Consider the following 15,569-nt stretch of genomic DNA (forward strand, 5'->3'; position numbering starts at 1 on the left):
AAAATTGAGCCTATATGGTATAGCATTTTTATGGGCCTTGGCTCAGGCAGAATTTATTAAATTCCATGGGTTTTCTAGTGGTCCTGTTTTGGTGTAATGTCCCAAACTCTTGGTGTCCTTTCGGAGTCTCTCAGCTCATGTGGCTTCCTGGAAGCCAAACACAGCACCCACGGCTCCCACCTTTGTGAAGCTGTCCCAGCAGCACTAACCTCCTGCTCATCTGTTTTGCAAGTAACTACAAACCCATCCCATGGGACCTTCGCTGGTCACAAGACACCCCTTATCCCGGAAAGGTCCTGACAGGCAGGCCAAGAGAATTGCAAACAGGCTGACCCTGCAGACTTGGACAACCCAGGCTCTCTGGCGCCAGTCTGCACCTTCCCGGCCAGTCAGGGCTCAGCCAGGCAGTCTGCAGCCTCGTGAGGTCCCCAGGAAAAATCCTGACTGCTGAGCGGCAGAGGAGGAGGAACTGCTCTAGGACAGTCTCGGGGGTCTGTCAGAGTGAGTTGTTAGCCAGACCAAGCTACACAGTGAAACTCTCTATAAAACAATGAAAGTAATTAAAAAGTATTCACAAGCTGGGCATAGTGGTGCACGCCTTTAATCCTAGCACTGGGGAGGAAGAGGCAGGTGGATCTCTGTGAGTTCGAGGCCAGCCTGGTCTACAAAGTGAGTCCAGGGCAGCCAGGGCTACACAGAGAAACCCTGCCTCGAAAATCAAAAAAAAAAAAAAAAATCTCTTAGTCCTCTCTCTTCCCCTCTTCCTCTGTCTCTGCTCCCCAATGCTCATTCAATAAACTTTTTAAAAAAGTATTTACTTATTTTGTTGTTGTTGTTTGGTTTGGTTTTTCAAGACTGGGTTCCTCTGTGTAGCCTTGGCTGTCCTGGACTCACTTTGTAGACCAGGCTGGCCTCGAACTCACAGCGATCCACCTGCCTCTGCCTCCCGAGTGCTGGGATTAAAGGCGTGCGCCACCACCGCCTGGGTTCAGACCTAATTTTTAATTCAGGAGTGCATATGTCTGTTGCACCCACTGTACAGATGAGGAAAATGAGGGCCTGTGTGGACCCAAACCTCAGACCACGGGTCGCCTTCCAAGCAGTGGAAGTGACTGTTCAGTGGCCATGGGGGTCCTTTACAGTAATCGGAGTGTGTATGCTCTTTATGGCCATAGTCTCCTGCCTCACATCTCCTCTCTCTGCTGATGTTGCCAAGTGTCAAGCAGGGTCCAACTTTCGGCACCATCCGTAGGTCTCGAACTAGTGACACGGTGTTCCTCTCCCCCCCCTCCCCTTTCGCTTCCTCCCCCCCCTCCTCGCCCCCCTTCTCCTGCCCCCGACCCAGGACGCAGGGGGGAAAAAAGCCCCTAGATACAGAAAGGTGGAGTGAAGCAGCCCAGCGCGCGGCCTTAAGGGAATTGTAGTCAAAGCCTCGCCTCTGCCTGGAGTAGGCCCCGCCCACGGAACTACGTTCCCGTCGTGCCCCGCGGCGGCAGGCGGGGCGGCTCGGTTGCTAGGACTTGGAGAAGCGTGGCGTTCGCGCGGGCGTCCCTCAGGTGAGCAGCCGCCGTAAGGTCTCGGCTTTCGCCGTTCCGCATCCGCCACCGGGCAGCGGGGCCTGGCAACGAGGCACGGGCGGTGGGCACGGGGAAATAAAGCCTTGCCGGGGCGGACCGCGTAGGCTCCGGGTGTCGCGCGCTTCCCGGGAGGCGGTGGGCGTGCGCGTGCGCGATCGGTCAACGCTAACACGCGTGCGCACAGGGTTTGCACCCACCGCGCCCTGCGCCATCGGTTTGCTGCGCACGCGTGTACCCTACTTTTCATTACGGAATCCGCGTGATTTCCAGTTGCTTCCGGTTGCCTGATACGTTTCATCAGAGTTAGTCCCCTGCCTCAGGCTTATCTATTCACCATCTTTACAGCAGGTGTGCAGTTTCTCTTTAAGCCGTGGTACCCTATGGGAATTCTTGGGGTCTCTTTGGTGCTACCAGGGATCGTAAGCCTGGACTTGGTTATATTAGGCTGGCACGGTGCTGCTGATCCGTGCCCCCTCCTTTCAGTAGCGGATTTTAGGCAGGAACTCTGCTCATCTCTGGGATCCCAGGCAGTGGTCTACCCCTGAGCCACACCCCACTCCCTCACTGGTTTGTGCACCCCTGAACTTAGCCTCAGACCCTCACTGTAGATATAGGTAGGCTCTCTACTGCGGAGCTTTGCCCCGAGCCCTCTTTATATTTTATTTTTGGAAGGTTTGTTGTAAGGCTCATGCTGGCCTGGAACCCAGCATCTAACCCCCCTAGGGCCTTCCTGAGTGCCTGGTGTTTTGGGCCTTCTAGACCTGATTCTCCGATGCAGTTTCCTGTCCGTCCCTGCAGCCAGTCCACGCTGCGGCCATGGTCTCCTTCTGTCAGACCATGGGCCCAGGACCGTTGTTTGCTTGCAGTTGGTCAGTGCAGAGAGAGGCAGGCTTCCTGAGCCACTGTAGGGCGTGTCTGGTGGGTGGCAGGTCCCTGGCTGTGGCCGAAGGCGCTCCTTTCAAACCTGTCCCCTGAGACAAGGGAGCCCTTTTGTCCTGGTCTCCACTTCAGCCCCACACGTGGGAGGTGACAAGAGGGTGACTGCAAGTTTGAAGCAGGCAGGCTCTAGGCCAGCCTGGGCTACGTAGGGAAACCTTGCCTCAAAACGAGGAAACAAGCCTGCAGAACAGGCGTGTATAGCAGCGCTGAACCTGGGGGGTCCCATTAGCCGTGGCATTAGAGCTATCAAACTCCTCCCAGAGGTCTGTGAGCCCAGGCTGTCTGTCCCCAAGGCAGCCTTCTTCCCCCCCCCCCCCCCCCCGCGTCCCTTGTTTTGCCGTAGTCTTGAGGGGACAAACGAGGCTGTGTCTTCTGCCCCAGAGACAGTGGCGCTTTGTGGCCCAGGCGGGTGGTATGGGTCGTAGGCCTGGTATATGCCCTGGGGAGGCCAGATGTCACCATGCCCCACCCCCATGGGTTCTGCCTGCCAGTGCGGTCTGTGCAGGGGCAGCCATGGTGACACCAGGCTCTCAGACACACTTCCTGGACTTTACGGCTCCCGGGTGGCACCTGTAGTTATCTACTTAGCCAGTAGAGCCATGCAGTGTTGACCTGGGCAGCCTGGGTGAGCCCATCCCGGGGAGAATTCCTGTGGCCGGGTGGTCGTCACTGGGGTGGCGGGGGTGGGGTGATGTTGCACACTGCAGCCTTGCAGGTCACCTGGGGGGGGCTCTTTTCCCCTCTCCCTGTTTCCTTCTGGTTTGTTAGGTGTTGCCACTATTCAGCCACACTCCCAACCTCCTCCTGAGGGTGAGGGGGGCTGGGGGGGCGGATTCCTGGCAAGGCGGGGCGGGGCCGACAGCCTGGGGCGGGGCCGACAGCCTGGGGCTGTCAGCCAAGCTCATGACTTAAGGATGGCCAGTGGCTCAGTAGCAAAGAACCAGGTGGAAGGTGGTCTGTGAGTGGCCTGCTGTGCAGCCAGCGTCTGCCGTCTTGGCCTGTCTAGCTTTGACTCCAGAACAAGAAGAAGGTGTTTCTGAGGCCTGAGAGGATCCCCTCCATACAGCCTTGCCCTAGCTGGGCACCTGGAGGAGCCTGGCGTTTTCCCTGTGTGTCATAGGGTAGCCACAGTGTTGGCACAAGCAGGCTGAGGGTTGACTGAAAGCTCGGGATAGGCAGGTTCCCAGGCTAGCCCACTGAAGCTGGAGGTGGAGGGACTTGGACAGGCCACAGTGGGAAGGGTTGTGGACAGAGGCCCGCCCCTTCTCGACAAAAGCTGCATTCTTAGGGTGCATCTTAGGCCTGCCACATTTCTGGGTGTACAGCGAATTGAGATGAGGTCTCACCTCGTAGCTCTGGCTGGCCCGCCTCCGTCTGCCTGCTTCTGCCCCACAAGTGCTGGGATGACAGATGCCACCAGGTTGACCAGTGTGGGCATATCCCATTGAGGCCACCTGGGGTTGGGTACACAGTCAGTTGAAGTGTATGCTTTTGGGGGATGGGTGGTCCTGAACTCACCCTCACTGTCACCATATAGAAAAGGGGACATTTAGCAGCTTGGAACCCAAGCACCCATCAGTGCCCCACCCCCACCCCCCAAAGCCAGGAGCTGCATGTGGGGAGCAGTGGTCCAGCCTCTGCAGGTCTCATCTAGTCCAAGTCGGGGGTCCCAGGGACTGCTCTGTCGTGGACTGGACTAGGTAGGTCTAGTCCCCACACTGCAGGCGGAACCAGGTCCTTCTGACTGTAGGCCTGAGGGCTTGGAGTCAGCCAGAGCTTGTCAGCGGCTCACAGCACAGACTGAGAAGTGGATGTCTGTGGGTGGTGACCACCCATGGGCTTGTTTGTGGGGGCCAAGGACTGGCTCCTCATTTTCATGGTTTTTGTTTTGTTTTTGTTAGTGACAAGGTTTAATGAAGCCTAGGCTGGTCTCAAAAGCACCGTGAGCTCCTAGTCCTCTGGCCTACACTTCCTGGGGTGGCAGGGTGCCACCGGGCCTGGTTCCCATAGGGTAGGGGCTGGAAGAAGCTAGTGCTGTGTGCAAGCTGCTGGGGTGGGTTTGGATTTGATAGTAATGAGTGCCTGTCTCCACACTGTCCTTAACACGGCGTCTGTCGGGTACACGTGGCCTCAGCAGAGCCTTGAAGAGCCCGGCACGGTTATCCCTTGTGCTGCCTTGTGCTGCCGTGGACTACGCTGCCGACACTTCCTGGTGCTCCGGACTCCTCCTTCCTGGGCCTGGTGGTACCCACAGCATCCCAGCACAGACCCCCGCCCCACAGAAGCTGATGGATGTCAAATGACGCTCCAGTCCCATCTCTGTCTCCCACAGTCGAGCCCCGCTGAGGATGGAGCCCACTTCGGGCCTCGCAGAGCAGCCTGAGCCAGCACAGTGGCAAGCCCTCCCTGTCCTGTCGGAGCAGCAGTCGGGGGCCATGGAGCTGGTGCTAGCCTACGCGGCGCCTGTCCTGGACAAGCGCCAGACATCCCGCCTCCTCCGGGAGGTGTCCGCCGTCTATCCACTTCCTGCCCAGCCCCACCTGAAGCGCGTGCGCCCCAGCCGCAGTGCCGGGGGTGCCCACGCGTCCGATCTGCTGCTGTGCTTGGCAGGGCCCTCGGCGGGCCCGCGCTCGCTGGCCGAGCTCCTCCCCAGGACGGCCGTGGACCCGCGCGGCCTGGGCACACCTTTCCTGGTGCCGGTGCCCGCCCGGCCACCCCTCACCCGGAGCCAGTTTGAGGAGGCACGGGCCCACTGGCCCACGTCCTTCCACGAAGACAAGCAGGTGACCAGCGCGCTGGCTGGGCAGCTCTTCTCCACCCAAGCACGAGCCGCCATGCAGAGCCACATGGAGCGGGCGGTGCGGGCTGCCCAGAGAGCAGCTGCCCAGGGCCTGCGGGCGGTGGGCGCCGTCGTGGTGGACCCAGCTTCGGACCGCGTGTTGGCCACAGGCCATGACTGCAGCAGCGTGGACAGCCCCCTCCTGCACGCCATCATGGTGTGCATTGACCTGGTGGCCCAGGGGCAGGGCCGTGGCTCCTGTGACCTCAGTCGCCACCCAGCTTGCTCCTTCACCCAGGTCGCCTCCACCCAAGGTGCCCGTGCCGGCAGCGTGCGCAAGCTGGACCAGGACGAGGATGGCCTGCCCTATGTGTGCACTGGCTATGACCTGTACGTCACCCGGGAGCCCTGCGTCATGTGCGCCATGGCCCTGGTCCACGCCCGCATCCAGCGCGTCTTCTATGGGGCACCCTCACCGGACGGCGCCCTGGGCACGCGCTTCCGTGTGCATGCGCGGTCAGACCTCAACCACCGCTTCCAGGTGTTCCGCGGCATCCTCGAGGACCAGTGCTGCCAGCTGGACCCTGACCCCTAGGCCTGCTGACCTTCTGCCTCTGGACCGTTCTCTGCTCCTGGCCAGTCCGCAGTCCCCTGCAGCTTCATGGCCTCCGACCCCGGGGCCCCACCCAACACCGACCACCTGTGTCAGCATGTGGCCTCTCAGCCCCGAGACAGTGGCCTCTTCGCCGCTACCTGCGGCGACCAGGCAACCGTGGGACTCGGCTCTGCTTACCTGCTTAGTGGCTGTCTTATAGCCCCCGTGGTCGTCCAGGCTCAGCCAGGGAGCAGCCATTGTGTGTGAAAATAAAGCGCCTCAAACCAAGTTGCCGTTTGCACTGAGGTGCCAGGCTGGGTTGGGCATCCTTGTCTGGCTGTGTGGCTTGTGAAGGGGACAGCCCTGCTGAGTGCAGACTGCTCTGGGTGTTTGCAGGGGCACCCTTGCTTGTCCCTGGAGTCTGGAATGTTCCAAGTATGTCTGGACACCTGTTGGACTGGGTCTGTTCACCCACAGGCTAATCCCAGCCGTTCTGTATACGTCTTTGATGGGGAGGCTGGGGCTCCGCAGGATCAGCCTGAGCATGGTGGGGTACTAGGCAGGATGCTGGGGGCTGAGTGGACGCTCCATGGAGCTGCCAGGCAGATGTGAGCAAAGATGGGCTTGGGTTCCGCCTGCGTCTCCGCGTGGTCCTTCCACCCTTCCTCGTCTGAGGGAAGCCAAGGCCCTTCCTGGAAGACATGCTTCCATGGTCTCCCTCCTGGAGTGGGCAGGGAGAGGCCGAGAGCTGTGAGCAGCCCAACCTGTGCCTGAGGGGCTGTGTCCAGCCAGGGCACCTGCAGCTCCCTTACCCTAGGTGGCATGGGCCCCGTGCCTGGCCGTGTGTGTCCTGAAGGTGGCACTCAGGGCCAGAGCTACTCTGAAAAGTGACTGTCGGGTGCCCCTGGGGCTGTGCCGGGGGGGGGGGGGGGGATGTTCCTGTGACATCCCAGGGGAGTTTGACACCCATAGCTGGAGTGACCTGGTTGCTGTCACATGGCAGGGAACTCTGGGTGCCTGGATGAGGGTGGAAGCACTGAGTTGGCTGTAGGGCCACCGAGACGGGGACATCCTGGCTCTAGGGCTGTGGGTAGAATCTTCAGGCGGCCTGACCCATCCCCTTTCAGACGGCACTAAGGAGAAGGATGTGAGGCGGCCCCACATCCGGGCCTGACACCCGCTGAGCCAGCAACGAAGCTGGCTGGCCTGCCCAGCAGAGCCTGCAGCCGTGGGCTGGGCTGGGGTCTTCCTGGTCCCAGTGGCTCCCAAGACCCTGACTGGAGTTTCCTTTCAGGTGATCCCTCCTGCCTGGGTGCCTGGTCAGCCACTACAGAGATGGCAGGTGAGTCTCTGGTCCGCTCCCCAGCCAGTGTCCCCAGTGCACACACAGCTGTGGTTGCGCAACTGGTCTGCCTCCCCCAGCGTCTGCCTTGTCTGGTCTTGGGTGGCACAGCGGGGTACAAACAGGTCACCAAAGAACCATCCACATCTTCCAGCTGCGGACGAGGGAGGGGAAAAGCAGGACAGCTCGGAGGAGCGTGCAGGGAGCCTGGGGGCCCTGGAGGGCCTCTGGCTGTCCTAAGCCCCACCACTGCTGGACAGTGGGTACCAACCTCAGGGCCTTTGTACCAACTGTGGCTGCTCCCTGGTGGCTTCCTCCTCCCCATCCCCGGACACACACAGTGCCAGCGTGTGACTCTGGCTACAGCCCACAGAGGGTCCCTGTCCTGTCCAGCTTCAGGGGGCCCTGAGGTGTGGGGAGGGTGCTCCCACAGGCTGTGACTGTGGCGGGCTACCTGCGGCTGTCCCCTCCTGCAGGAAAAGAGAACAACTTCCCCCCCCTGCCGCGCTTCCTGCCTCTGAAGCCTTGCTTCTACCAGGACTTCTCCGACGAGATCCCCGTGGAGCACCAGGTGCTGGTGAAGAGGATCTACCGGCTGTGGATGTGTGAGCCTCGGGGGTGGGCGGGGTGGGGCCCCCACCCAGAGAGTGCAGGGTCCCCTCCCCACCGCAGGCAGGGGCAGTGTGGTCCACGGGTGGGTCGTGAGACACACCAGGCCCTGCATGATGCTCAGCCTTACTGTGCTGGTAGGGAACGTCCCTGGGCCTGGCCCGGGTCCCTGGTGACTCACTGCCTACTTGTCCCTCTGTGTCCCCTTCCAGTTTACTGTGCCACTCTGGGTGTAAACCTGGTGGCCTGCCTGGCCTGGTGGATTGCGGTTGGAGCAGGGGGCAACTTCGGCCTGGCCGTTCTCTGGCTGCTGCTCTTTACTCCCTGCAGTTATGTGTGCTGGTTCCGGCCTGCATACAAGGCCTTCCGGTAAGCCTTGCTCCAGGGGCTGTCAGACGTGTAGAATATGAGCCCCAGGTGCTGGGTGCACACGCTCAGGGCTGTGGGTGGCCGCATGCTGGCCCACAGAGGATGATCTAGTCCCTGGGGACCTGAGATCTGCCCTCCAGGAGAGGCTCTGGCCCAGTTACTAACAGATTGCCTCCCGCGTGTCCAGTGTGGGTGGATGTTTATGCTGTGGTCAGCAATCTGTGACGACAGGCCACAGCCAGCTTCTGTCTCAGGCTTTCTTGGAAGGAGCCCTGTCCTGCCCCCCCTTCCCCCTTGGTGCTTTGATGTGAAGTGTCACTGTAGAAGGTTGGTCACAGTGACCCACCCTGCCTCAGCGTCTGGATTGCAGGCCTGTTCCTCCATGCCCAGCCTTGTTTTGAGGACACACACACACACACACATACACACACACATACACATACACACACACACACACACACACACACACACACACACACACACACGAACGTTTGTGCCATGACAGCCATAGTGGTCACAGGATGGTCTTTTCCTCCAATAGGTGAGTCTTGGAGGTTGAACTCAGGCCCGTGGCTTGGCAGCACACAGCACACAGCTCCACCCATTTAGACATTGTCGTCAGCCCGATGCGGCTGTTCTGAGTCTTAGTGATGGCTCTAGTGAGCCTTGACTCGTGCACTGTGGTTTCCTAACAGCAGTGTACCTCAGTGTGGCAGTACAGTGATTTAGCCATTGCTTGTGCTTGCTTCTCGAAGATTCCATCACCCCAAAAGGAAACCAGTCTTCATAAGCTGTCACTCTGTCCCCTCTCTACCCTCCACAAACCCACAAACGCACTTCCTGTCTCTGGATTTGTCCGTTCTGGACATTTTCTGTTATGGAGTCACAGCTGTGTGGCCTTCCGTGCTTGTTTGTCTGAGCACAAGGCCCCTTCACTGTGGTGTGTGTCAGAGCCTTGCTCCTGTTTGTAACACGCCAGCCTATAGGTGGCTGCGTGTGTTTCTGTCATCCATCCATGGGTGTCTGCTCTCAGCCTCCTCACTCCCGCCTTCTTGGGCAAGTGCTGTGTTTGCTTGGAAATGGTGCCTGAGAGGACCGTAGCCCAGGATAGCCCAGGAGGACCTGTGTGACACACATGCCTGCCCAGCCACCACAGCAGGGACAAGTGGCCCCAGAGCAGAGTCATCCCACCTGCCACTCCCAGAAGCCCCCTTCCTTCTGAGCAGAAGCAGCCCAGTGGTGTCCCCTCAGCCCTGATGGTGTCAAGGGGTTAGCCACTCCATGACGCTGGGGCTCCTCATCTTCTCGTGTGGTCAGTCTGCACCCAGGCTGCATGTGCTGTCCTCGCTGATTTTGTCTGTCCCACAAGGACAAGGTTGTCGTGTCACTCGGTCCCCTCCCTAGGGAGTGGGGGTGACACTGCACGTTCTGCCCTTACAGAGCCGACAGCTCTTTTAACTTCATGACGTTCTTCTTCATCTTCGGGGCCCAGTTTGTGCTGACCGTCATCCAGGCCATCGGCTTCTCGGGCTGGGGCGCGTGGTAAGTGGCAAGGAGTGTGTGTGTGTGTGTGTGTGTGTGTGTGTGTGTGTGTGTGTGTGTGTGTGTGTGTGTAGTCTCTGCCAGCAGGGGGGTGGGGAAAGAGAAGCGCCCGTGCGCTGTGCTGCCAGCAGAGGGCGTGGCCGAGCTGCTTCCAGCCCTGCTAGGCCAGCAGCACTTTTCACCTGAGGGAGAACCCATCCTGCCAGCGCTGCCCAAGCCTGCATTGCACAGACAGCGCCCTGTCTCCGTCTCCCAGTCAGGGCTCTCCATTTCTTTTTTTGAGGGCCCCACTATTGTGGCCTTGGCTGGCCTGGAACTCAGGGCTTTGCCTGCCTGACCCCTGAGTGCCATTATGTCCATATAAGGTCCCCAGGTGTGCGCTAACCCTTCAGTGCTGCTCCTGAGCCGTGCCCTCCCACCACCTCCCTGGCATCTGGAGCCTGTAACCCTTGAAGGGGCTGTCACCCACCCCATCACCTGGCTATGCCACCAGCGCCTGGCTCAGGGTTAGCTACACAGAGAAACCTTGTCTCGAAAAATCAAGGGGAAAAAGAAAAAGTAACGTGTGTGGTTAGGTTGGTTTTGTTTTATTTTATTTTGAGTCAGGGTTTCTCTGTATAACAGCTCTGGCTGTCCTGGACCTCACCCTGTAGACCAGGCTGGCCTCAACTCAGAGATCCACCTGCCTCTGCCTCCCAAGTGCTGGGATTAAAGGCGTGCGCCACCTTTAAAAAGTGGTTTCCTGTGCTGGGTATGGTAGCCCACACCTTTAATCCCAGCACTCAGGAGGCAGAGGCAGGTAGATTGCTATGAATTCGAGGCCAGCCTTCTCTACAGAGTGCGTCCAGGACAGCCAAGGCTACACAGAGAAACTGTGTTTCTAAACACCAAAAGGAAAAAGAAATGTGGCTTCCTGTTTGGTATGTTCTGTGACTTCAAACCTGTTAACTTGTGATGTTTGCTGTGGCCATTACTTCGTGTTGATGAGTCACGAAGTTTCTGGCCCTGAGCTGAGCCAGCTCCTTTGAAGTTACACTTTTCTCTGTGATTTGCTGGAGCTCTGTACATGTGAAGGACAGCACGCCTTGTTTACCTATCTTTGTTGGTTTCTCAGAGCTCTTTGCATGTGAAGGACAGCAGGCCTCGTTTACCTGTCTTTGTTGGTTTCTCAGAGCTCTTTGCATGTGAAGGACAGCAGGCCTCGTTTACCTGTCTTTGTTGGTTTCTCAGAGCTCTTTGCATGTGAAGGACAGCAGGCCTCGTTTACCTGTCTTTGTTGGTTTCTCAGAGCTCTTTGCATGTGAAGGACAGCAGGCCTCGTTTACCTGTCTTTGTTGGTTTCTCAGAGCTCTTTGCGTGTGAAGGACAGCAGGCCCTTCTCAGTGCGCTGAGCGCTTTTGCCCGGCTCCCCTCTCCCACTCTGCAGTGGCTGGCTGGCAGCTGTTGGAGTCTTTGGTGTCAATGTTGGGGCTGCTGTTGTGATGCTGATCCCGGCCATCATGTTCTCCCTGGCTGCTGCCTTGATGGCCATCACTATTGTACAGGTGAGTCCTTCAGTCTCTCCCCTGACCTCACCGTTCCTGTGCATCCGACCCAGGACACCCGTGTGCTCAGCTACAGGCTGGCACCTGGGAACTCACAGGATTTGGGGAGGACACAATTGGCCCTGGCACCAGTGGCTCAGGCTTAGGAGCCCTCCTGGTGGGGAGCACAGGACCCCAAGCTGGCCAGGTTCCCTAGACAACGCAGTGACCTTCAGGCAGCTCTGCCTGCTCCCACCCCCATCCCCAGAGCCTGGGGCAGAGCCACAGGGGAGAGCAGGATAAACCCTTTCAGAAGCCTGTTTTTGCCGTTTGTTTCCTGGGGCGTGGACCCAGGGCCTCAGACATGCCGAGCCACTTGTCCATTCTTTTTTTTTTTTGGTTTTGGGTTTGTTTCTCCTTTTTTTCTTTTTGGTTTTTCTGAGACAGGGTTTCTCTGTGCAGGCTGGCCTCGAACTCACAAGCGATCCAGCTGCCTCTGCCTCCCGAGTGCTGCAGTTATCGGCGTGTGCCACCACGGCCCGGCCACTTTTCCATTCCTCAGGTTGATGTGTGTAGGCGAGGTCCCCAGGTCCCCGGGTCCCCAGAGCTGCCTCTCTACAGGAACCCTGAGGCTCCCGGGCCACTGTTGACAGGGCGCCAGTCTGTGAAGCCAGCTATGCCAGGAGAGACGCTCACATCAGAGTGGAGCAGAGGAGACAGTGAGAAGAGTTCTCAAGATTGTGGGCCCCAGGGCATGCTGGGAAGTGAGCCCTGAGCACTGAAGAAGGGTAGCAGCTGGCCAAGCCATGAAGAGAGCCAGGGGACAGCGGACTGCCATGCCCTCAGGGCCTCTACAGTGGCCTCAAACTCAGTGGGGAGCTGACGGGGATCTTGAACACCTGATCCTCCTGCCTCAGCTGCTGGAGTGCTGGGTTAGAGGCGTGCACCCAGCTTCTTTTTTTTTTTTTTAACTATCTAGACAAGCCTTAGGTTCCTGGTCCTCCCTCGGCCTCCTGAGTGCTGGCATGAGGCAGGCCACCCTGCCCTGCATGCATTTCACCCCATTCTTCCTCCAGGTCCCTTAAAAAGTGAACCCCAGCACTTGACCCTGGAGGCCAGCCCGGTCTACAGAGCGAGTCCAGGACAGCAAAGGCTACACAGAGAAGCCCTGTCCCAAAAAGCCAAAACACAAGGGCTGGAGAGATGGCTAAGAGGTTAAAGGCAATGACTGCTTTTCCAGAGGTCCCAAGTTCAATTCCCAGCAACCACAACCATCTATAATGCAGGTGTATGTGCAGGCAGAGCACTAGATACATAATAATAAATAATTTTTTCATTGGTCAGGACTGGGCATGATGGCGTACGCCTGTAATCCCAGCACTCAGGAAGCAGAGGCAGGCGGATCGCTGTGAGTTCGAGGCCAGCCTGGTCTACAAAAGTGAGTCTAGGACAGCCAAGGCTACACAGAGAAACCCTGTCTTGAAAAAAAAAAATTGGTCAAAGGTCACACTCAGCAGTGACAGCGAGATGCCACCCCACGGTGTCCTGTGGGCTGTGGAAACAGCAGGGTAGAGATGAGGCACCCAGGGCACAGTTGATCAAGCAGGGCCCTGCACTGCCCCATGCTCTCACTGGAGGGTTCACAGCCTGTCTCTGTCCCCTGATCCTTCAGGTGCATAGGATCTACCGTGGGGCTGGTGGAAGCTTCCAGAAGGCACAGACGGAGTGGACAGCCGGTACCTGGAGGAACCCCCCATCGAGGGAGGCCCAGTTCAACAACTTCTCTGGAAGCAGTCTGCCCGAATACCCCACGGTTCCCAGCTACTCGGCCAGTGGCCAGTGGCCCTAGGCAGCTGGCCGCCCCAGCACTGCGGCTCTGTCTCCCGCCGTCACCCGTGGTCCCCAGGGGGTTCCAGGAGGTCGCCGGCCTGTGTTCATCTCTTGTCTGAGCCCTCAGCAAGCACTGCCCAGCAGCCACCGTGACTGCCATCCCATGGAAGCCTGGCTGTATGCCTGCTCCCAGCCAGTCCAGGGCGCAGCCTCCAACGCCAGGCTTCTGTCCGTCCTTTTTGTCGCCAAGATGTAAAGCTGGACCCAGAGCACTTGTGGGGATGGGTGGGAATGGATAGAGGCAGGGGCATGGCTGTCATGACATCCAGCCCACCCCTAGGCTCCTCTGCGCCCAGGGTCCTGCGGCTTCCTAGTTCTATCTCTTGTGACAGTGGCAGCCTGCTGTCACTCCTGTCCCCAGGATCCTGAGTACTCTGCCCACTTGAAGGCCCTGATCCACCTGGTTTAGGCTGTGCTGGCCACCGGGACCCTCCCACCCCCACCCGTGGGCAGTAATAGAAGAGATAGCTCTGCTGTGTGGCAGGCCATGTCCCCCAGCCAAGGAGAGCACAGACCAGAGGCGCTGGTCAGCCCGGAGCAGAACCCAGGGATGAAGTTGTGCCTTACGAAGGACTTCCTCCCCTCCCCCTCCTGCCTTCCTAGGACAGCTGTGGCCTCGCCAGGAAAGCCTGACTGAGTCTTGGATGTTCATAGTGCCCCTGATGACATTGGACTCAATATTTTTGTGACCATCAGCCAAGTCACTGCAGTCCCCAGGCTTTTCCCACAGGGCCATACTTCTGGGCCAGTGCCCTGCCAAATTGCCTGAGCACCTGGCCTCTGTTCTCCACCCGAGGGTGGCGAGTTGCTGCCAGGCACACAGGGAGTGGCCTTGTACCTTGAGGCCCCATCTCAGAGTGGCCCAGGGGTGAGGCCAAGTGTCTGCATAGGTGCCACGCCCTCGCGCCACCTACAGCTCTTCCCTGCCCAGCCCTGTCTATGTGGGCCCAAATGCCACAGTTGATTTTGTTATGTGAGAATATTCTGGAAATAAACTGTTTCTGCAGCAGGGGCCTGTATTTTTGCTGTGCAGACACACATGCTGTGTGTGTGCAGAGCCTGGAGACCGACATGAGCTATTGCCTTCTCTTGCCATCTGCCTTGTTTTTTGAAAGTTCCCCACTGACAGGGCTAGGCTGGGAGGCCGGTGAGCACCAAGGACCCTCCTGTGCATGGCTGCCCAGGGCTGTGGTTACAGGTAAGCACCATGATGCTCTGCTGTTCCCTGGATGCTGAGCCTACATAGTGAGCCACACACATAACAACTTCAAAGCCTGCCAGGCCCCAGGGAAGGCTGGCACCCATGGGAATGGGTGCTCTGCAGAGGGCATTAGTGGACCTGGCCTAGGGTATAGGTCCTGGACCTAGCTGCCTGGTGTCATTAAAAGGCAGAAGCCGGGCGGTGGTGGCACACGCCATTAATCCCAGCACTTGGGAGGCAGAGTCAGGTGGATTGCTGTGAGTTAGAGGCCAGCCTGGTCTACAAAGCGTCTAGAACAGCCAAGGCTGCACAGAGAGTATCTGTCTTGAAAAACCAAAAAGAAAAAAATGAGAGGCAGACACCTGGGTGATGTGTCTACAGACCAAGGGCACTGAGAGTTGCTGGCTGCCATGTGCCTCTAGGAGCAAACAGGGCTGCACTTCCGACAAAGCGGCCAGGGTGGGGCCACCCCTCTCACTTGGCCTCAAGCAGAACCAGCCTGTGTCTCAGTTTCTGCAGGAGCCGGACAGAAACCCATAGTTAGAATTCTAAGTCCACCTATTTTCCTGCCCCACCTTTTCTTCCATGGTTAGAGTGCCCCTCTGCCTGCAGCCACCAGGGGGCACACTTCTCAGTTTGTCCTCTGCACTGGCCACAGGCGCTCTCTGTCCACCCACCCTGAGCCCTGTCACCAAAGTCCTAATCTCACAGGCTGTAACCCACTCTTTGCTTCTGTGGGGGGTTGGTTTGGTTTGGTTTGGTTTGGTTTCTTGAGACAGGGTTTCTCTGTGTAGCCCTGGCTGTCCCAGACTCACTTTGTAGACCAGGCTGGCTTTGAACTCACAGAGATCCACCTGCCTCTGCCTCTCAGGTACTGGGATTAAAGCGGTGCGTTACCACCGTCCAGCTTTTGTCTCTGCCTTTCACATGCTGGGAGGACAGACATACTACGACAGCACCTTAGGTTAAGCTGTTTAAGGTTCCATTCACCTCTGCTTCCGGTGGTCACTTTACCTCTTCTGCTGGCTGGATGCTGGGGACGGAACGGAACACACTCACTCGTCTCTGAAGCCAGAAAGAGGCTTCACCACTGCTGTTAACTTGGAACTGTTTCCCTAGGGTTCTCCAATCTTCAGAAAGCTCTGGAATGCTTTGTAGACCAGGCTGGCCTCAAACTCACAGAGATCCCCCTGCCTCTGCCTC

At 58.4% G+C, this 15,569-nt stretch overlaps 2 protein-coding genes across 7 annotated transcripts; both read left to right on the forward strand.

The window, feature by feature from the left end:
• The first annotated feature begins 1,475 nt into the window (after positions 1-1,475).
• SCAMP4 (secretory carrier membrane protein 4) lies at positions 1,476-14,174 on the forward strand. 5 transcript variants are annotated; one of them, XM_084795610.1, is made up of 7 exons: positions 1,476-1,556; positions 7,185-7,232; positions 7,771-7,837; positions 8,054-8,210; positions 9,651-9,752; positions 11,179-11,296; positions 12,948-14,174. In XM_084795610.1, exons 3-7 carry the CDS (start codon positions 7,834-7,836, stop codon positions 13,122-13,124), a joined length of 558 nt encoding a protein of 185 aa, XP_084651736.1. In that variant the 5' UTR covers positions 1,476-1,556; positions 7,185-7,232; positions 7,771-7,833; the 3' UTR covers positions 13,125-14,174. The 5 variants fall into 5 exon arrangements, with proteins under 5 accessions (XP_084651736.1, XP_084651732.1, XP_084651735.1 ...); XM_084795606.1 differs by having other exon boundaries at positions 1,482-1,556; positions 7,709-7,837; XM_084795609.1 differs by having other exon boundaries at positions 1,482-1,556; positions 7,771-7,803.
• On the forward strand, positions 1,492-6,178 carry ADAT3 (adenosine deaminase tRNA specific 3). 2 transcript variants are annotated; one of them, XM_084795588.1, is made up of 2 exons: positions 1,492-1,556; positions 4,849-6,178. In XM_084795588.1, the coding sequence occupies exon 2, from the start codon at positions 4,865-4,867 to the stop codon at positions 5,888-5,890; it is 1,026 nt and encodes a 341-aa protein (XP_084651714.1). In that variant the 5' UTR covers positions 1,492-1,556; positions 4,849-4,864; the 3' UTR covers positions 5,891-6,178. The 2 variants fall into 2 exon arrangements, with proteins under 2 accessions (XP_084651714.1, XP_084651715.1); XM_084795589.1 differs by lacking the exon at positions 1,492-1,556 and adding an exon at positions 1,857-1,925.
• Positions 14,175-15,569: the final 1,395 nt, after the last annotated feature.

This window comes from Acomys minous (assembly GCF_964271855.1).
Source record: "Acomys minous genome assembly, chromosome: 9".
Classification (NCBI taxonomy): Eukaryota; Metazoa; Chordata; class Mammalia; order Rodentia; family Muridae; genus Acomys; species Acomys minous.